Raw genomic sequence first — 22,296 nt, forward strand, 5'->3', positions numbered from 1 at the left:
TATTTTTGTGTGTAATTTTTATGTTTAATGTCTTATTGCTTGCACACCAATTCTCATGCATTTTATACTTTCTGATAGCTCACACTATTGTGTAGTCCAATGTTTAGATAACCACATTTCATTGTCCCACCTGGCACTCTGCCAACTTTCCCTATCCATTTTAAAATGTGCTAAAACTTGCTTTACCAAGGAGAAGCTTATAAGATACATGAAGGTGCACATGCTTTGGTTTAGCAGGAATGATCCCTTATAGAGTTAAATTGACTTATTTGGACAAAGTGCCCTTTTAAGAACGGTTTTCCTTTACAGACTGGTTTGAAAGGTTGAGAACCATGGGCACATAAATTCAAATTGGACTCAGTTTGAATTGGGCAAGTGTATCCAGGCTGCAATTAGCTTTTTGGTCCTTTAAGTGCAAGTGAGCAACTTCTCATGAGCCCAAGACCACAGCCTATAATAAAATCCCATAGCTAAAGGCCAAGGCGAAGACCTCTCCCTCACGAGATGCCCAAACCTGTGCCAGCTATAGTGAATGCCAGGCGACATGGTTAAATGAAAGCCCTGAGGGGATTCAACAGACAGGATGTGTTGCTGTAGCACTGTCGGTGTGAGACCACAAAACAGCTAGCTTGACACCTGAGAACACAAAAATGGCGGGGGGGAAGCAAACTGCACTTTTCAGTCATTAGTGGACCTTCCTGCCTAAATGTAAAGCATAGATCACTATTGAGAAAATATTTCTTCCAAGGTGCTAGAATACCACAAGTAACTGAGCAACAAATTATTAATTTACGTGATATCCTATGTCTAACTATGTGCACTGTTACACCATTATATTTCTATGCAAATATCCTTAAAGTAGCATGATACCCAAGTCCCTTTCAGGTTCACATGGACACACACATCTGGGACGGAGAATACCAGGTTATTATTTACCACCTTAAATTGTGCGGAGAAAAGGATTGCAAAGTAGCCACCTTTGCAATCTTATCTCCGAAGGGGGGAACTGTAGCAGGAACCCCCCCACCCCAATCATTCTGTTTGTACAAACTTCACACACACTCACACTCACACACTACATACGCCACATTTCTCTTATGAATTCATAGAAAATCAACCATACATCGGATTTGCATTGTTCCATTTTTATTTTAATATCAAAGGAGGGTGGCTTGGTTTCTGGTCAGCCATAATCCCTTCAGCATACCAGCACATCCACAGGAGCCCTGCCCAGTTGCTATGTCAACCCTGATAATCCCAGACAGAAGACAATCAAAAATCACAAAGAACAGTGGATTCACCACAGGCTGAAACAAAGGACAATGATCAGATTTTCCCTCTGGGGGCAGGAAACTGCAAACTCCCCATTGTCACCTGGAAAGTACTCATGGGGAGGGGGAAAGGAGGAACCAGCCAGGTGACAGGACACTCAGGTTACCACCACAACTCCTCCCTCAACCCCTCCTTTCTGTAATGTATGCATGATGTCAACCCCTTCTGTAATGTATGCATGATGTCAACCCCTCCTTTCTGTAATGTATGCATGATGTCAACCCCTTCTGTAATGTATGCATGATGTCAACCCCTCCTTTCTGTAATGTATGCATGATGTTTCTGGGGGTGGGCTTGACCTAGAGGAGGGGAATTTCAAAAGTTTTTATAAGGTCTTGCAGCCCATTGTTCTGGGTCTTTCCTCTCTCTGGCTAGTGAGGGAAACACCCTGTTGCAACAGATCAATAAAGGCCAAGCCTACAGGCTGCTGTTTTGCTCCAAGTTGTCCTGGTTGGTGTCTTTACTTTTTGTCCAAGAGAGCCCTCAGATTTTTCCGTTAACAGTTAAAAGAAGGTAATAGGAGACGAAAAGAGTTCATGTAAGAGAGGACTGGTTCTGTTACTAAACCATTGTTCAGTGAGCTTTGGAGAGCCTCTGACTTGCACACATACCCTTCCTTCTTCAATGTGGCTGCGAGAAAGAGTTTGGAACGTTTCCACCTCCATCCAGCCCAGACACTGAGATCTAGCTCTGAGGGCCTTCTGGTGATTCCTTCATTGTGAGAGTTGAGGTTACAGGGAACCATGCAGAGGACCTTTTTGGTAGTTGTGCCCTCCCTGTGGAACGCCCTCCTATCAGACGTCAAACAGATAAACAGCTATGTGATTTCTAAAAGACATTTGAAGGCAGCCCTTGAAGGCAGTTCAGGGAAGTTTTTAATGTTTGATGTTTTATCGTGTTTTTACTATTTTTGTTGGGAGCCGTCCAGAGAGGCTGGGGCAACCCAGTCAAATGGGTGAAAAGCAAGCAAGCAAGCAAGCAAGCAAGCAAATCCCTTTCTGCTTTAGATTACCTACAGATTACTGTGTTGTCTGATTCTGGACAAATGTGATCAATCATAAATATGGTTAGTTAAAATAATCCAACTTCAAACCATAGTTAATAATAATAATAATAATTTTCATTTCATTTTATTTCATTTCTACCCCACCCATCTGAACTTAGCTTGTTTCAACTAATTGAGGTTAATCTTAACCACACTTCGACCTGATTTGGATGACACAGGATGTTGCAGCAACTCTAAAAGGGAAGTGGAAGCTTTTGATATACTCATTCTTCTAATGCTAAACCAAGGTTTAGTGTTCCATTGCAAATCATGCCTGGGAAAAAGCACTGAGGTGTTGTTCTCCAGTCCATTTTGATAAGGGACTCTTGACAGCTAAAAATGCAGGAAACAAATGCTTTCTTTTGTTTCATCTTGCAGGCCTAAACAGCAGCAGCAGAACAACTTTTCCTTGTTTACTTCCACCAAAGGCTGGAATTTCAGAGGGGTAAGGGATTTCGTTTTAGATGATTGATTTGTGTTTGTATTTTCCTTTCTTACACTTATTTCCACCCACCAGAGTGTAATTTACAATGCAAACTGAGGTATGATGAAGTACCGTATTTTTCGCACCATAGGGCACACCTGACCATAGGGCGCACCTAGTTTTTAGAGGAGGAAAACACACACAAAAATATTTTGAATCAAATGTTGCACTAAACTACCGTATTTTTCGCTCCATAGGGCGCACCGGACCATAGGGCGCACCTAGTTTTGGGAGGCGGAAAACAAGAAAAACTTATTCTGAACCCCAGAAGCCAGAACAGCAAGAGGGATCTGGCTTCTGGGATACCTTGTGGCTGTTCTGGCTTCTGGGATAACCGCGCCAAGCCTCTTCAGGGCAGCGGGATGAAGGTTCCCCCTGCCCGAAGAGGCTGTGCAGGGCTAAAGCAGAAGCGAGGACAGGCGCGTCGCTGAAGGGGCGCTGCGCCTTCTCTCTCTGAGCAGAGAGGGAGAAGGCGCAGTGCCCTTCAGCGAAGCTGGAGAAGGAACAGAAGGAGATCCTTCTGTTCCTCCTCCGCTTCGCTTGATAGGCGCGTTGCTCAAGGGGTGCTGCGCCTTCTCTCTCTCTCTGCGCAGCGCCTCTCCTTCACAGGAGAGGCGCTGCGCAGAGAGGGAGAAGGCACAGCGCCCTTCAGCGAAGCTGGAGAAGGAACAGAAGGAGACCCTTCTATTCCTCCTCCGGCTTCGCTGGAAAGGCGCGTCGCTGCGAAGCGGGAGAAGGAACAGGAGACCCTTCTGTGTCCCCTCCGGCTTCGCATGACAGGCGCGCGGCTGAAGGGCGATGCGCCTTCTCTCTCTCTCTCTCTCTGCTCAGCGCCTCTCCTTCATAGGAGAGGCGCTGCGCAGAGAGGGAGAAGGCGCAGCGCCCATCAGCGAAGCTGGAGAAGGAACAGAAGGAGACCCTTCTGTTCCTCCTCGGGCTTCGCTGGAAAGGCGCGTCACTGCGAAGCGGGAGAAGGAACAGAAGGAGACCCTTCTGTTCCTCCTCCGGCTTCGCATGACAGGCGCGTCGCCGAAGGGGCGCTGTGCCTTCTCTCTCTCTCTCTCTCTCTGCGCAGCGCCTCTCCTGTGAAGGAGAGGCGCTGCGCAGAGAGGGAGAAGGCACAGCGCCCTTCAGCGAAGCTGGAGAAGGAACAGAAGGAGACCCTTCTGTTCCTCCTCCGGCTTCGCTGGAAAGGCGCGTCGCTGCGAAGCGGGAGAAGGAACAGAAGGAGACCCTTCTGTTCCTCCTCCGGCTTCGCATGACAGGCGCGTCGCCGAAGGGGCGCTGTGCCTTCTCTCTCTCTCTCTCTCTCTCTCTCTCTCTCTCTCTGCGCAGCGCCTCTCCTGTGAAGGAGAGGCGCTGCGCAGAGAGGGAGAAGGCACAGCGCCCTTCAGCGAAGCTGGAGAAGGAACAGAAGGAGACCCTTCTGTTCCTCCTCCGGCTTCGCTGGAAAGGCGCGTCGCTGCGAAGCGGGAGAAGGAACAGGAGACCCTTCTGTTCCTCCTCCGGCTTCGCATGACAGGCGCGCCGCTCAAGGGCGCTGCGCCTTCTCTCTCTCTCTCTCTGCTCAGCGCCTCTCCTTCACAGGAGAGGCGCTGCGCAGAGAGGGAGAAGGCGCAGCACCCATCAGCGAAGCTGGAGAAGGAACAGAAGGAGACCCTTCTGTTCCTCCTCCGGCTTCGCATGACAGGCGCGTCGCTGAAGGGGTGCTGTGCCTTCTCTCTCTCTCTCTCTCTCTCTCTCTCTCTCTCTCTCTCTCTCTGCTCAGCGCCTCTCCTTCACAGGAGAGGCGCTGCGCAGAGAGGGAGAAGGCACAGCGTCCTTCAGCGAAGCTGGAGAAGGAACAGAAGGAGACCCTTCTATTCCTCCTCCGGCTTCGCTGGAAAGGCGCGTCGCTGCGAAGCGGGAGAAGGAACAGGAGACCCTTCTGTGTCCCCTCCGGCTTCGCATGACAGGCGCGCGGCTGAAGGGCGATGCGCCTTCTCTCTCTCTCTCTCTCTGCTCAGCGCCTCTCCTTCATAGGAGAGGCGCTGCGCAGAGAGGGAGAAGGCGCAGCGCCCATCAGCGAAGCTGGAGAAGGAACAGAAGGAGACCCTTCTGTTCCTCCTCGGGCTTCGCTGGAAAGGCGCGTCACTGCGAAGCGGGAGAAGGAACAGAAGGAGACCCTTCTGTTCCTCCTCCGGCTTCGCATGACAGGCGCGTCGCCGAAGGGGCGCTGTGCCTTCTCTCTCTCTCTCTCTCTCTGCGCAGCGCCTCTCCTGTGAAGGAGAGGCGCTGCGCAGAGAGGGAGAAGGCACAGCGCCCTTCAGCGAAGCTGGAGAAGGAACAGAAGGAGACCCTTCTGTTCCTCCTCCGGCTTCGCTGGAAAGGCGCGTCGCTGCGAAGCGGGAGAAGGAACAGAAGGAGACCCTTCTGTTCCTCCTCCGGCTTCGCATGACAGGCGCGTCGCCGAAGGGGCGCTGTGCCTTCTCTCTCTCTCTCTCTCTCTCTCTCTCTCTCTCTCTCTCTGCGCAGCGCCTCTCCTGTGAAGGAGAGGCGCTGCGCAGAGAGGGAGAAGGCACAGCGCCCTTCAGCGAAGCTGGAGAAGGAACAGAAGGAGACCCTTCTGTTCCTCCTCCGGCTTCGCTGGAAAGGCGCGTCGCTGCGAAGCGGGAGAAGGAACAGGAGACCCTTCTGTTCCTCCTCCGGCTTCGCATGACAGGCGCGCCGCTCAAGGGCGCTGCGCCTTCTCTCTCTCTCTCTCTGCTCAGCGCCTCTCCTTCACAGGAGAGGCGCTGCGCAGAGAGGGAGAAGGCGCAGCACCCATCAGCGAAGCTGGAGAAGGAACAGAAGGAGACCCTTCTGTTCCTCCTCCGGCTTCGCATGACAGGCGCGTCGCTGAAGGGGTGCTGTGCCTTCTCTCTCTCTCTCTCTCTCTCTCTCTCTCTCTCTCTCTCTCTCTCTCTGCTCAGCGCCTCTCCTTCACAGGAGAGGCGCTGCGCAGAGAGGGAGAAGGCACAGCGTCCTTCAGCGAAGCTGGAGAAGGAACAGAAGGAGACCCTTCTGTTCCTCCTCGGGCTTCGCTGGAAAGGCGCGTCACTGCGAAGCGGGAGAAGGAACAGAAGGAGACCCTTCTGTTCCTCCTCCGGCTTCGCATGACAGGCGCGTCGCCGAAGGGGCGCTGTGCCTTCTCTCTCTCTCTCTCTCTCTCTCTCTCTCTCTCTCTGCGCAGCGCCTCTCCTGTGAAGGAGAGGCGCTGCGCAGAGAGGGAGAAGGCACAGCGCCCTTCAGCGAAGCTGGAGAAGGAACAGAAGTAGACCCTTCTGTTCCTCCTCTGGCTTCGCTGGAAAGGCGCGTCGCTGCGAAGTGGGAGAAGGAACAGGAGACCCTTCTGTTCCTCCTCCGGCTTCGCATGACAGGCGCGCCGCTCAAGGGCGCTGCGCCTTCTCTCTCTCTCTCTCTGCTCAGCGCCTCTCCTTCACAGGAGAGGCGCTGTGCAGAGAGGGAGAAGGCGCAGCGCCCATCAGTGAAGCTGGAGAAGGAATAGAAGGAGACCCTTCTGTTCCTCCTCGGGCTTCGCTTGATAGGCTCGTTGCTCAAGGGGCTCTGCGCCTTCTCCCTCTCTGTGCAGCGCCCCTCCTTCACAGGAAAGGTGCTGCGCAGAGAGGGAGAAGGCACAGCACCCTTCAGCGAAGCTGGAGAAGGAATAGAAGGAGACCCTTCTGTTCCTCCTCCGGCTTCGCTGGAAAGGCGCGTCACTGCGAAGCCGGAGGAGGAACAGAAGGAGACCCTTCTGTTCCTCCTCGGGCTTCGCTTGATAGGCTCGTTGCTCAAGGGGCGCTGCGCCTTCTCTCTCTCTCTGCGCAGCGCCTCTCCTTCACAGGAGAGGTGCTGCGCAGAGAGGGAGAAGGCGTGGCGCCCTTCAGCGAAGCTGGAGAAGGAACAGAAGGAGTCCCTTCTGTTCCTCCTCCGGCTTCCAGGTCAGGCGCCTCGCGGCGAAGCCGAGGATCCTGCATTCGCTCCATAGGACGCACACACATTTTCCCTTCATTTTTGGAGGGGAAAAAGTGCGTCCTATGGAGCGAAAAATACGGTATTTAAAGCAGCGAAGCAGGCTGCTCGTGTCCGCTTTGCTGCTTTAAATCGAGCCTCAGAAGAGGGTAGGAAGGGGAACCATGGCTTATTTAAGTCCAGTTAATAATGCTGAGCCTGACTTATGGCCATCGAGATTAGCCTGGCCGTCTCAGTGGAAATCTGGGGAGGCTGAGGTGGACTTTCCAGTGGTCAAAGTGTGGTTGTGACTTCCTGCCCGGCATCTATTTCCTGCCCTCTTTCCCCCCTGCACCCCCGCACCCTGCTTCGAGGGAAGGAAGCAGAGACATGGATCCTCTGCTCGTAACTGTAGTGGATTCCCTCCACTTTGAAGCAGGAAAGTGGGAGAGGAGCTGCTTACACGAGTGTAAGCTGCTCCCCTCCCACTTTGCTGCTTCAAAGGGAGCCCAGGAGGAGGGAATCCTCTGCAGCCGCAAGCAGAGGATCCATAGTCGCCTTCTTCCCCTCCTCCGTGGTTGCTTTGAAGCAGGAAAGTGGGAGAGGAGCTGCTTACATGAGTGTAAGCTGCTCCCCTCCCACTTTGCTGCTTCAAAGGGAGCCGGGGAGGAGGGAATCTGCTGCAGCCACGAGCAGCGGAGGATCCATGGTCCCCTTCTTTCCCTCCTCCGTGGTTGCTTTGAAGGAGGAAGGTGGGAGAGGAGCTGCTTACATGAGTGTAAGCTGTTCCCTCCCACTTTGCTGCTTCAAAGGGAGCCGGGGAGGAGGGAATCCGCTGCAGCTTCCCCCACCTCCCGCAAAACCGGCAGAAGCCGCGAGCTCTTTAAAGGGGCTGCGCAGCTGCTCCTGGCTTTTCTGAGAGGTGGGAGAAGGGACTGATGCAGCCAGTCAGTCCCTTTTCCCTCCTGGGGAAAAGCCCGCAAGAGCGCACGAAGCTTGGGGGCTTTTCCCACCTGCCTCCCCCCTGCATTCACTCCATAGGACGCACACACATTTTCCCTTGCTTTTTAGGAGGGAAAAAGTGCGTCCTATGGTGCGGAAAATACAGTAATTAATATTATGCAGAGTCAGACCTTTAAAAGCCCCTGAAGATACAACTTCAGAAACAATTGCTTAACTTGTACTTTTGTCAGGGAGCCAATAAATTATTGTGTACTGTATGGCACTTTCATAAGAGGTTATATTTACGCTGGCAGAATTGTTTTAATGTAATCAAATTCTCAGAGAATAAAGGAATTTATCATCTTCTGTAGGCATTCTTGGTCGACATGAATTATCTAGACCCATTCCAATCTGGGTTCAGCCTTGACCATTGGTCCTAGCTTGTCTTGGTCACTTTGACTGATGACCTTTATTGAGAGCAGGACAATAGGATGCAACTTTGCTCCTGCTTGTCTGTCTCCTTGCAGCTTTCAATACCATTGGCCATGGTATCTCATTGACTGGTTCCATGGGATGAGAATTGGGGAAACTATGCTACATCGCTTCCTGTCCTGCCTATGTGGCAGAATCCAGAGAGCAGCATTGGGAGAGGTCCTATTTTATGCCAGACATTATTTGACATCTATATGAAGCTGTTGGGAGTGTTCATTAGGCGATGTCCATAAACATCTGAATTGGGAGAGGTTGTACTATGCCCTGGACCAGTGTATGGATGGTGGCAAGTAAGCTTCAACTGAATCCTGGCAAGACAGAGGTACTGTCAGTGGTTCCCAAATGCATGAAATTGGCCAATTGCCTGTCCTGGGTAGGAATGCACTCTGAAGGAGTAGGAACACAGTCTGGGGATGCTTCTGTATCCAGCTTCGTTGCTGGAAGGCCAGCTAGCCTCAGTGGCTAGGAGTGTCTTCTGTTAACTTCAGACTGGGATAATTTGTCCACAGCAGTTTAGGCACTGGTGATTTCAAGATTGGATTACTGCAACACACTCTATGTGGGGCTTTCCTTGTGCTGGATCTGGAAACTGCCAAGAGTGCAGAGTGCAGAGTGCTACTGGATCACAGCTGACAGGGGTGTTAAAATATCTGCAACGGTTGCCAGTTTGTTGCCAGACCAAATTCAAGGTTTTATTATTAGTATATAAAGCCCTCAACAGTTTGGGACCACTTTATTTGGAAGCATTGCTTCACCCAAAATATGTCCACTTGACCCCTTTGATCTGAGGAACTGGCATTTTTACAAGTGCTACATAATGTTTTTTCCACACTTGCAAGGAAATGATCCTTCAGTGTGGTAGGACATACTCTGGAACTCTGCCCATTGACATTTGACAGGCACCTTTGCTGTATTGTTTTCCGTGCCTGCTAAAACCATTTTTGTTTTGGTATGAGCATCCAGACATCTAATTTTGATACGTATTTTAGTATGTAATTTTATTTTATTCTGTATATTTTTATAGTTGCTGATTTTACTCATATTTTAAAATTATTAGGTCAACTTGTTTTTATCATTTGATTTTATCTATATTTTTAACGTATATTTTATAATATTGTATGTAAACTGCTTAGAAGTTTTGATGATTAATCACCACATAAACCTTGTTAAATAAAATAAAGAAATATTCATCTATGCTTTTTTTTATTCCACAGGTGTTGAATGACACCTAAACACATCTAACGAAACAAAATACAATTGATAATTTATATGCCCCATTGAGATATGTTGCCCAAAGATAAAATGTTAGTAAATGACTACTTTAGCATTCAATACATTCATGCCAGGTGTTTGCTGTTTATTGTGTAATGCTGTATGCAATTCTGAAGGTAGCAGAACATGCTTTTTCTACAGAATTAAATTTTCAATCTTTTAAAATGTTTCTACAAAGCCATATTTTTTTGCATGCTAAAGATTCTGATTGTCTTTAAGAAAAAAATGTTTGTAAGAAACCTGATTTTCAGTTGCCTTACCTTATGAAGCAGAGATATAAACAAGAGATATTTATCCACAGGCCCTTCATAACTCTCCTTGTCTAAGCTAGCAGTCAAGCTATGAAGCTATGGTTAACAGCTTTGGAACAAGCCAAGATATTAAACCATGGTTTAAAGTTGGTTTAATAACCTGACTAACCATGGTTGCTCAGCTTGTTTACTCTCTTATGTGAACAGAGGGTGTGTGTGCAGGCAAAAGGGTTGTTCATACCTTTGAAGCAAAAGATATGATCATCTAAATCCTCTGTATGGATATTCTACAAAAGAAATATTATTTCTGCAGTGATATACTGCAGAGTAGTTGTGTTGTAATTTCCAGCTCCCTAGATTGGGCAAAATCCAACATTGTGCAAGTAGACTTCTGTTTACACAGTGGGATTTCCCCTTCCCTTCCTCTCCTCCTCCATGCGGCCCCCTCAATCTGCTCTGGAAATTTTCCTAATTCTTCAGAACAGATTTTCGGAGCACGTTTGGCTGCAGGGGTGAAGAGAGGAAGGGGAAATTCTGTTGTGAGGGTGGAAGTCCATTCTGTTTGTGCACAAACACCATAATACCCATCATTCTTCTACTATGGTTTGAAATGTTCCTGACTCCTTAGGAAAAGTTTGGAACAAAACAAAAAGCCATTCATCAGTAATGCAGCTCACCTGCTTGGATTTTGACTTGGTGTAGTGAGATCTGTGTAATAACCTGAGAGCCAACTTTCTGTCAACAGTGCTACCACATTTGGCACCAACATTCCTTTTAGTTTTTTGTACACATTATTCTCTTTCTGTTTTATGGAAATTCATAAATCTTTCATCCAGCTGCAGAGAATTGATTATAGATCCCGTAGGTATGGGTAAAGTGAGGACAACTAAAATAAACTGGACTATTAAATGAGTCAAGTTCTTACTTGTTTAAAGAAAGTAAAAGAGGTGAGTTTTTACTGGTGACAGCACAAGGAGTTTGCTCACTGCACTTTCGTAACAAAACAATGAGTCTTTTTATGGTGTGTTGTAGCCCCAGGCCCAGGGGCTAGATGTGGTCTTCTCTATCTGACCCTCAGAACTCTTTGCAACCCAAGTACTTTTGCCTGGTTGGTATGTCATTGAACTCTTGTAAAACCTTTTGCCCATCTGGATGGAGGATAGATAAGCCTACAGTTTAAATGCAAGTGAGAGGAGTTTGACAACTGCTGGGGTGTGAAGGGTGCTAGATGTTCCCTGGGGCAAAGGAAGATGAGTCATTGCAACTGTAAACTGTCACAGGGTTCTTCCATCGTCCTGGTAGAAATCCTAAACTTTATCATGCAGATTTGAGTACAGTGGTACCTCTAGATGTGAATGGGATACATTCCGGAGCCCTGTTCGCATCTAGAAGCATCTATATTCTCCATTAATAAGCTATAACTTCAAGGCTGATAAATTGGATCCTAGCAGTAGGAGATGGGTCATGATTTATTTTTATTTATTTTTTGTTTGGCATAACAGCAGAGAGCCCGGTCTGAGGGAGCCATAAGATATGGCATAAGTACACTTCTCTCCCCTGCCTCTTGGTGCTGCTTCATTTTGGCCTCTCTGTGGTTGTGTAGTGTTCCATTGGCATAGCAATGATTTTATACTGCCGTATTTTTAGTAGCAGAGATGCAGCTCAGTGCATGCTGGTGAGGTGAGGTTTGCCAAATCCTAAAGCTCCTCAGCTTGCATATCAACCTAGATCACATTTACAGAGTGTTTGTGAGGTTGTTTGTAGCACATGGGTGACACTTAACACTGTCTTTTGCCCTTAGTAATTTTGTCCTTCATGTGAGCTGCATGCATTCTGTGGAAGGATCCTAAATGTTTTTACTCGTTACTGGTTTTGTTTATATGAACAGACCACTGGAACTATTGTTAACTACAATCAAAAGATTGATTTCTGCTGGAACAAGAGAGTTTATTTTGGCAAGAAGGAAGAGATGCTATCAGAAACTCATTGTGTGGTGTTTGTTTAACAGATGGTTGTAGCCAATTCCAGACAAAATTCAAAAACACCGGTTAATCTATCTGTGCGTGTACTATACATAATGCAGTATATTGTTAATCTCAGTTAAATTCAGTGTTGCCCATAATAAAAATGTGACAGCTAAACAGCTCCCCTCCCCCCAAATTATTACATTGATTATGTTAAATGCAGTTTTCAGAGAGACTTTGCTGCTTATTTTACGGAAATCTTATGTTTTATTGCAATATTTCTCGTTTGTTTGTTTGTTGTTTTTTAGCCTTCAAAACCTGAAATTGCCTAATTCCAGAGATTGGTTGATGGGTTTACACAGTGGCATCAACGTGCACGGTGTTTCACAAAGCATCATCACTTTTAATTTGCATACTGTCTTTCTATCTTACAATAGTCAAGGCGGTTTACAAACTGAAGAAACAAAGAATGTACACCTTATAACAATCTAATGCAATACAAAAATGTGATAATAAAACATAGCTTTAAAATAAGTAATCTACATCAAATAAACTTTTAACAATCATTAGAATAGTATAGAATAATAATAGCAGCATATAAAAATTAAACAGAAACCCACTCTTAAGCAAAATTCAATAGCTAAACGAAATAAATTCTGCTTCTTGATTAATCATGGGTACATTTTTATTTAAACAAAAATGTTGTAATTAATTAATCTAAACCATTTGCAACTGCCAAGTTATTGTGAACCCTTTGACACAATTCTGTCAGAAACCTCTGTATTAAATAGTCCAAATGCAGGACTCAAGTAGATGTCACAGACAGTGGCGGAGGAACCCTCTTTGGCACCTGGGGCGGGATGCCGAGGGGTGGGGCGAGCCACCCGGTGGCGCACGCGCGGCATCCATTCGGACTGTGCATATGCGGCATCCTGTCCGTATGGGCGTACGGACTGTGCATGCACATACTGACTGCGCACACCCTTGGCCGCTCTAAGCTGGGGGCAGGCAGGGGCCATCTTGTTACCCCCCCAAGTGGCACCCGGGGCAGATCTCCCCCTCCGCCCCCCACTTAGCATGCCCCTGGTCACAGAATCAATGCAAAATTATCATACTAACCCCACCTTAAGCACTGCAATGTGGCTTTAAAAGCTTTCTTTATTCAGCCTGCTTTTAATACCTGACAGGATATTCCAAAGCCTGTCTGGGAAACAGTGAGGCATGATGGAGCAGCAGGGTTGCTTCTGTATCCACAGCCCTGTCATTCATATGGCTCAGGTAAGAAGCTGGAGGGGATAAAGTGCTATCGCAGCTCCAGGCTGGTAGTGGGGTCAGCTCAGGATCCTGGGACAGCTCAGCTTCTTCCCTGTTCTCCAGTGCCCTGTTTGGGGGCTTTTCTTGGGCTGCCACTGGTGGGGATTCCACTGGCACTACTTCCACTTTCCCCAAGGTTAATTTAGTCCAACCCTCTGCAATGCAGGAATCACAGCTAAAGAATCCTTGGCAGATGGCCATGCAACCTTTATTTAAACACCTCCAAGGAAAAGAGCCCTCCCCCTTCCAAGGCCATCTGTTCCACTTTTGAAAGCTCTTACCTTCTGGAAGTTCTTCCTACTGTTAGCAGGAATATACAGACTTGCCATCACTGTTCTATGTTACAATGTGCTCCTGCTGTGGCCAGTAACTCCAGAGTATAAATGTGGCTATTGTAGGTTATAGCATTTCATGTGTGTGTTGTAGATTCTGTCTACAAAGTGTTATTTAGTTCAGGGATAGCAGCTCTTTTTTTTTCTATGAAGAGATGTTGAACCCTGTGTGGATGAAGGCCATCTGATTGGATGTACTAAACAAAGGAGCAAGACTAATGCTTCTGTACACCACACTATTAAGAAGATAAAGAGACTCCTCATGGATTAGATCAAAGGCCAGTCTAGTCCAGCATTCTTATCCCATAGCGGCCAACTGCAGTATCCATCTCTCACCCGCATTCCCCAGCAGTTGTTGTTCAGAGGTATACTGGTAATGTACAGCTATATCTCTCTCTCTTTTAACAAAGGAGAAAGCAGTAGTAGAAAGTATTGACAGGTACAAAGATGCTATTTAGGATAGCTTTCATAGCATGCAAAAACAAGCTTGCTTTTCAGTGACTCCTCTTATGAACTTCAAGCTTAGGTGCTAATTAAATTTTTTTTCAGATGCTGCAGACTTTACAGAATTGTCAGCAAACAGATACTGTTGGACTCTCAACACTCATATCATCCCTGACTTTGGTGCTTTCTGGCTTGGTCTTCTAGAAGTTGGAATTTTACAACTTCTGGAGGGCCACAGGTTCCCCATTCCTGGGCTACACATTAAAAAGTAGCTAGGTTTGAGTGCAATTTCCAATGGTATATATGTTTTTGAATTTAAAATTTTAAGAGCACAATTTCTGTCTGCCTTTTACATGAGATGAGTTTAATGATTAATGGGATTTCAATTGACTATTTTAAAAACCTTTTCAGACAGAAGGCTAAAAATTGTGTATCCAGGGTGTAGCCATCCCTTAGATAGTTCTAGAGTTAATGATCAATTAATCTCCCACCCATTTTGGGGTATGGCAGTAAGTTGTTGGCTAACAATACTCTTTTCAAATATCCTGTCAGCCATGTATGTACTAAGTAACTGAGGCAAATCACTATGTTATTTCCTCAATCTCTCATTTGCAATATGAGGATAATACATATGACTTTTAAAGGGCTGTGTGGTAGGACTTACTGAGAAAATGTAGGAACATTTGAACATTTGAACACTATATAAGTGTGAAGTATTTTATTTTTCTTAAAAATGAAAAACAAACCTTCATTTACTGTAAGACATGGAAAGTTTTCTGTTATTGCATACTGTATAGTATATTCTATTACTGTATAGTGTCTATTACTATACTGTACAGGTCTTAATAATGGGGGATAAACAACTTGGATGCTTGATACAGTACATTACCTTGGTGATGGGTTTTAACTTACTGTTCTTAAGTGTAGCTACCACTCAGCAGTGGCCAGAGGATTGGAGAAGATCAGTCTACATCCCAATTCCAAAGAAGGGCAGTGCCAAAGAATGCTCCAACTACCGCACAATTGCACTCGTTTCACACGCTAGCAAGGTTATGCTTAAAATTCTACACGGCAGGCTTAAGCAGTATATGGAACAAGAACTCCCAGAAGTGCAAGCTGGATTTTGAAGGGGCAGAGGAACCAGAGACCAAATTGCAAACATGCGCTGGATTATGGAGAAAGCTAGAGAGTTCCAGAAAGACATCTACTTCTGCTTCATTGACTATGCAAAAGCCTTTGACTGTGTCGACCACAGCAAACTATGGCAAGTTCTTAAAGAAATGGGAGTGCCTGATCACCTCATCTGTCTCCTGAGAAATCTCTATGTGGGACAAGAAGCTACAGTTAGAACTGGATATGGAACAACTGATTGGTTCAAAATTGGGAAAGGAGTACGGCAAGGCTGTATATTGTCTCCCTGCTTATTTAACTTATATGCAGAATTCATCATGCGAAAGGCTGGGCTGGATGAATCCCAAGCCGGAATTAAGATCGCCGGAAGAAATATCAACAACCTCAGATATGCAGATGACACAACCTTGATGGCAGAAAGTGAGGAGGAATTAAAGAACCTTTTAATAAGGGTGAAAGAGGAGAGCGCAAAATATGGTCTGAAGCTCAACATGAAAAAAACGAAGATCATGGCCACTGGGCCCATCACCTCCTGGCAAATAGAAGGGGAAGAAATGGAGGCAGTGAGAGATTTTACTTTCTTGGGCTCCATGATCACTGCAGATGGTGACAGCAGTCACGAAATTAAAAGATGCCTGCTCCTTGGGAGAAAGGCGATGGTAAACCTAGACAGCGTCTTAAAAAGCAGAGACATCACCTTGCCAACAAAGGTCTGTATAGTTAAAGCCATGGTTTTCCCAGTAGTGATGTATGGAAGTGAGAGCTGGACCATAAAGAAGGCTGATCGCCGAAGAATTGATGCTTTTGAATTATGGTGCTGGAGGAGACTCTTGAGAGTCCCATGGACTGCAAGAAGATCAAACGTATCCATTCTTAAGGAAATCAGCCCTGAGTGCTCACTGGAAGGACAGATCGTGAAGCTGAGGCTCCAATACTTTGGCCACCTCATGAGAAGAGAAGATTCCCTGGAAAAGACCCTGATGTTGGGAAAGATTGAGGGCACAAGGAGAAGGGGACGACAGAGGATGAGATGGTTGGACAGTGTTCTCGAAGCTACAAACATGAGTCTGACCAAACTGCGGGAGGCAGTGGAAGACAGGAGTGCCTGGCGTGCTCTGGTCCATGGGGTCACGAAGAGTCGGACACGACTAAACGACTAAACAACAACAAACCAACCAGCACAGTCTTCTGAAGATAAGGCAGATTAAAACAAAGTTAAGCAATGCCTCTAAAATATCCTATTAATATTCATTGGATACCTTTAAAACATTTCAACTAGACTGCTCATAGGTGTGGCTTGTTGTAAAAAGTAAAAATGCTCAGCATTGCTATAAACCTGTCACTTCCCTGCTGTCCTGCAAACAAAAGATACTAAAATTTACAAGCAGCATGTGATACAAAAGATAAATTGAGTTGTTACCCACCCTCTGAAATGAAGTGCCCATGCTGTTACATTACAGATTTCCCATTGTTAATTATAGTCTGGGACAGGGTGTTGCTGTGTCGTCCTGTTGCCGGTTTTTTGTGAGCAACAGATGAACTTGACCTCTTCAGTTCTACTCACGGAGAAATGGGCAGTATGTTTTATGCCTCCTCCCTGCCACTGCCCCCACCCTTTTTGTTTACAATTTGTAGCACACTGGATGTTCAGATCAATCTGTGATTGAAGGACATGTGCTTCAAAACCTATCAGAGCAATTTGGGGTCAGTGACTTTCTAAACACTTTTTAAAACTTCAGGTTTATCCTGTAGACAACTGAACAATGCAGAGGAGTCCTGGAATTTTTCTATGTGATGCACATTCTAATGCACCATGTTGGAGCTCCTGATCTTGCTAGTGTATGTTGTTTCTTACAATGTCACAGCACCTCTCAGTTATTCTATCCAGCTGTTCATTTTATTTAACACATTTATGTTCCACCCTTCCTCCAAGGAGCTCAGGGTGGCATATTGAGGATTATTATTACCGTATTTTTCGTTCTATAGGACGCACATTTTCCCCTCCAAAAATTAAGGGGAAATGTGTGTGCGTCCTATAGAGCGAATGCAGGCTGCGCCGCTAAGCCCAAAGCCAGAACAGGAAGACGGAGCACTGCGGAGCGCTCCGTCTCGCTGCTCTAGCTTGGGGACGGCTGCCCGCACAGCCTCTGCAGGGCAGCGGGGTGCCTTCACCCCGCTGTCCTGCAGAAGCTAGCAAGGCTGTTCCCAAGCCAGAACAGCGAGACGGAGGGCTCCGTCTCACTGCTCTAGCTTGGGGATTGCTGCGCGCAAACCTCTGTAGGGCAGCGGGGTGCCTTCACCTCGCTGTCCTGCAGAAGCTAGCAAGACTGTTCCCAAGACAGAACAGCGAGACGGAGGGCTCCATCTCGCTGCTCTAGCTTGGGGACGGCTGCGCGCAAACCTCTCCAGGGCAGCGGGGTGCCTTCACCTCGCTTTCCTGCAGAAGCTAGCAAGGCTGTTCCCAAGCCAGAACAGCGAGACGGAGGTCTCTGTCTCGCTGCTCTAGCTTGGGGACGGCTGCGCGCAAACCTCTGTAGGGCAGCGTGGTGCCTTCACCCCGCTGTCCTGCAGAAGCTAGCAAGGCTGTTCCCAAGCCAGAACAGTGAGACGGAGGGCTCTGTCTCGCTGCTCTAGCTTGGGAACGGCTGCGCGCAAACCTCTGTAGGGCAGCGTGGTGCCTTCACCCCGCTGTCCTGCAGAAGCTAGCAAGGCTGTTCCCAAGACAGAACAGCGAGGCGGAGGGCTCTGTCTCGCTGCTCTAGCTGGGGGATGGCTGCGCGCAAACCTCTCCAGGGCAGCGGGGTGCCTTCACCTCGCTTTCCTGCAGAAGCTAGCAAGGCTGTTCCCAAGCCAGAACAGCGAGACGGAGGGCTCTGTCTCGCTGCTCTAGCTTGGGGACGGCTGCGCGCAAACCTCTGTAGGGCAGCGTGGTGCCCTCACCCCGCTGTCCTGCAGAAGCTAGCAAGGCTGTTCCCAAGACAGAACAGCGAGGCGGAGGGCTCTGTCTAGCTGCTCTAGCTTGGGGACGGCTGCCCGCACAGCCTCTGCAGGGCAGCGGGGTGCCTTCACCCCGCTGTCCTGCAGAAGCTAGCAAGGCTGTTCCCAAGCCAGAACAGCGAGACGGAGGGCTCCGTCTCACTGCTCTAGCTTGGGGATTGCTGCGCGCAAACCTCTGTAGGGCAGCGGGGTGCCTTCACCTCGCTGTCCTGCAGAAGCTAGCAAGGCTGTTCCCAAGACAGAACAGCGAGACGGAGGGCTCCATCTCGCTGCTCTAGCTTGGGGACGGCTGCGCGCAAACCTCTCCAGGGCAGCGGGGTGCCTTCACCTCGCTTTCCTGCAGAAGCTAGCAAGGCTGTTCCCAAGCCAGAACAGCGAGACGGAGGTCTCCGTCTCGCTGCTCTAGCTGGGGGATGGCTGCGCGCAAACCTCTCCAGGGCAGCGGGGTGCCTTCACCCCGCTGTCCTGCAGAAGCTAGCAAGGCTGTTCCCAAGCCAGAACAGCGAGACGGAGGGCTCTGTCTCGCTGCTCTAGCTTGGGAACGGCTGCGCGCAAACCTCTGTAGGGCAGCGTGGTGCCTTCACCCCGCTGTCCTGCAGAAGCTAGCAAGGCTGTTCCCAAGACAGAAAAGCGAGGCGGAGGGCTCTGTCTCGCTGCTCTAGCTGGGGGATGGCTGCGCGCAAACCTCTCCAGGGCAGCGGGGTGCCTTCACCTCGCTTTCCTGCAGAAGCTAGCAAGGCTGTTCCCAAGCCAGAACAGCGAGACGGAGGGCTCTGTCTCGCTGCTCTAGCTTGGGGACGGCTGCGCGCAAACCTCTGTAGGGCAGCGTGGTGCCTTCACCCCGCTGTCCTGCAGAAGCTAGCAAGGCTGTTCCCAAGACAGAACAGCGAGGCGGAGGGCTCTGTCTAGCTGCTCTAGCTGGGGGATGGCTGCACGCAAACCTCTGTAGGGCAGTGGGGCACCGCGCTGTCCTGCAGAAGCTAGCAAGGCTGTTCCCAAGCCAGAACAGCGAGACGGAGCTCTAGCTTGGGGACAGCTGCGCGCAAACCTCTGTAGGGCAGCATGGTGCCTTCACCCCGCTGTCCTGCAGAAGCTAGCAAGGCTGTTCCCAAGCCAGAACAGTGAGACGGAGGGCTCCATCTCGCTGCTCTAGCTTGGGGACGGCTGCGCGCAAACCTCTGCAGGGCAGCGGGGCGCTGCTCTCCAAAGGCTTCAGGGATCTTTGAGGCTGGCGGTGGGGGAAAGCAGCGCTTCGCTCCACCGCCAGCCCCACAAGCTCTGGTGAATGTACCTTGGACGCACCTAGTTTTAGAGGGGGAGAACAAGAAAAAAAATTTTTTCCCTGTTCTCCCCCTCCTATGGTCCTGTGCGTCCTATGGTCCGGTGCGTCCAATGGAGCGAAAAATACGGTATTTACTAATTTATATACACTTAATGCCAAAATAGGTTTCTAAGTGATTTACAGAAATACAAAAACCAAGTTTCATAAACCCACGAAAATATAAATATCCACAAGTACAATTAAAGTACACAAAATATGTGAGACTAAAGTTCACTGTGGCTCTTCATGTGGTTTCAGCATGAATGTGAATGCAGTCACTATGTTAACAGCTGCTAATTCTGAAATCTGGGACACAATCCGAAACCATTCCAACATATTCTAGAATAAAAATGGTTTGAAGGGAAGGGTGTTGTTGTTATGTGGACATGTTTCCTGATGCTGCATTTACCTCTGTGATGCTTGGAAAGCCCTATGGCAGTATATATAAGGCTCTAAGCCTACCACTCTGTATTTATAGAAGACCAATGTGAAGGAAGAAATGCCTGACCAAGCAAGGCCACATGGACACATGCTGCTTCCTAGCAGAAGTTCACATGAATGTACCAGCCTATTTTTTGCCTGCTTTTCTTGAACAAATTGTAACCAGGAAATGGCACCCCTCAGCAGAGTAACCAACTCACATATTACTTTTGCCACACCGATGTGTCCATAGTGATGTTCTGCATGGTGGAGGGCATCAGAATATTAAATAGGGCTCTGAGCTGGGTGTGTATGTGATAACATTGAAAAGCAGAAAAATAAAATGTGAAATATGTCTTTTCTATACAGCAGATAGTTCTGTTTAATTTAGAACACAATCCTATATATGTCTGCTCAGAAGTAAGTTCTACTGAATTCAGTGGGGCCTTCTCAAATATAAGTGGGCATAAGATTACAGAGTTGGTTCAGTTTAGGCCATGCTCTTTCTCTGTGGGCTTTACTTTAGGCAAACTAGCCACTCTTGTTAAAGCAAGCACTTCTCTAGAGCATCACCTAGTCACTTTATGACAAATGATAGTTGTGCATCATGAGTTTTTCAAAAAAGAAAAAGAAAGGATTAGATAACTGGGGAAGAATAATTGTTGAAAGGCTGTACCTAAAGAGGCATGAGCTGTGGAGTACAGTGGTACCTCGGGTTAAGAACTTAATTCGTTCTGGAGGTGCGTTCTTAACCTGAAACTGTTCTTAACCTGAGATACCACTTTAGCTAATGGGGCCTCCTGCTGCTGCCGCGTGGTGGCGGCGGCGCGGTTTCTGTTCTCATCCTGAAGCAAAGTTCTTAACCTGAGGTAGTATTTCTGGGTTAGCAGAGTCTGTAACCTGAAGCGTCTGTAACCTGAGGTACCACTGTATGTCAGAATTCCTCTGTGGTACTGCTTGCTCTGACAAATGTGTTATTAATATTGCATTTTGCAAGCGTGCTGCTTAGGGCCAGGCTTAATTTAATCTTTGCGTTTAACATGTAGGATTTTTGCAATGCAAATAGCATCAGCTAGGGGGCTGATAATTAAATAAATCAGAGCAGGTGTGGAAGATGCATGTAACCTCCCACCCACCCCCGCTACTATTCTGAGGAAAAACACCTGCATCTAAACATTTGAGAACACTAGGAATACATTGCTGGTTACTCAGCTAGCAAAAATTCAAATATGCTAATATTTAAATGTTTAATGGTAGTTGGTGAAGGATACAAAATATTATCTTTCACCCTTTTCTCTGTTTACATTTAATCAGCTCATAAAAAGAGTTTGAAACCAGGATTAAATGTATGCAGGAAATCACTCACTACCAGGAAATCGCATAAAGAAACTAAATGTTTCCAGGAAAACTTGACTTTTAAAGAGCTGAGTTGCCTATTTAATTGATACTGGCAGTTGTGGATATTCAAAACACAAAAAGGTTAAAGAAAATGATTTTAATGAGAACATGAACAATTTAAAAGAGCTGTCATGAAGATTCCACTGAGACTAGCTTTTACTTATGTTGTCTCCAGAAATGGAACATTTGGGTAGAGTGTTATGAGTCAGTTTAGAATGACTCTTGTTGAGTCTCTTTTTAGGAGTGTGTTACAATTAGAGGCAGGGGCAGCAATTGCCTATGTTTTCTGTGAGAAAGAAAAAAGATGCAGGCAGTTTCTTGCCAGAATTTCATTAGCTACTGCTTTTCTGAAGTCACTTGGTATAGTCAGATATGTTAAGCAAATACAGCAAATGAAAAATTTGCAAGATATAGATAGCTGTGCATCTCTCAATCTTTCACTTCTAACAAGTGGCTCATTGCCACTTCCTGTCATGTAGTTTGGCTATGCAGGGTGGAGTTGCTGCTGAAAGAAACTGAAGGGGAAATGTGGGGACTTGGTGCGAGGTACAGATGGCTGTGAAGGTTACACTGTGAATTGTGCACCTGTGAAGTGTAGATGTGGTGTATGCGTACAGTACCTCATGGGCTGGTGCTGCTTTTTTGTGCATCATCAGGTAAGTTCAAGGGTGTGTGTGTGTGTGTGTGTGTGTGGTGTCTTTTGTTGAATGTTTTGTGTGGTGCCTTTTTAATTAAAAATATATATATATATTTCATAAAAATGGAGCCAGACTTGTTAAAAGTAGGATCTAAAGTAGTTAACACACAGGACAATTTTTACTCCTGTGGTGCTTCAGTTACTGCAGCCCTCCCCACAGTCACAGTGTGCTTCTGGGTGGCATTCATTAACTGGATGATAATAAAAATTTTAAGGTAACAACAATGAGGTCATATTGTGTAGTCCCTGGCAGTGTTGCTAGTCCATAATGTGTCAAGTATTTTTTTTTTGTCTCTCATTTTATGCAAGTACAATACATGTGAAACATCTATTTGAGTAATAACAGGCTTAACACCCTCTGTTAAGTTCTTAACCCTTCCTAATGAGACTGACAGGCCATCAATTTTTGAGGTGGTTACTAAATAGCTTTCTGTTTGTGCTTATGGAGTTGATTGATCATAGTGAGCTGTTGCTGCCCTTAATTATATGAG

General features: G+C 47.2%; 1 protein-coding gene across 6 annotated transcripts in view; it reads left to right on the forward strand.

The window, feature by feature from the left end:
- ARHGEF3 (Rho guanine nucleotide exchange factor 3) overlaps positions 1–22,296 on the forward strand; it is a 128,690-nt gene that overhangs the window by 29,301 nt on the left and 77,093 nt on the right. For 4 of the 6 annotated variants that reach the window (XM_081184191.1, XM_081184192.1, XM_081184193.1 and 1 more), the window contains one exon: positions 2,756–2,822. The exons of 1 other annotated variant lie outside the window; for it this stretch is intronic. In XM_081184191.1, the coding sequence (XP_081040317.1) occupies positions 2,756–2,822 (67 nt within the window). Of the gene's footprint in view, positions 1–2,755; positions 2,823–21,664; positions 21,765–22,296 lie in introns of those variants that run through there. One more of the 6 variants, XM_081184197.1, reaches the window with a different exon arrangement.

This window comes from Podarcis bocagei (genome assembly GCF_964188305.1).
Source record: "Podarcis bocagei genome assembly, chromosome: 2".
In the NCBI taxonomy this organism is placed as follows: Eukaryota; Metazoa; Chordata; class Lepidosauria; order Squamata; family Lacertidae; genus Podarcis; species Podarcis bocagei.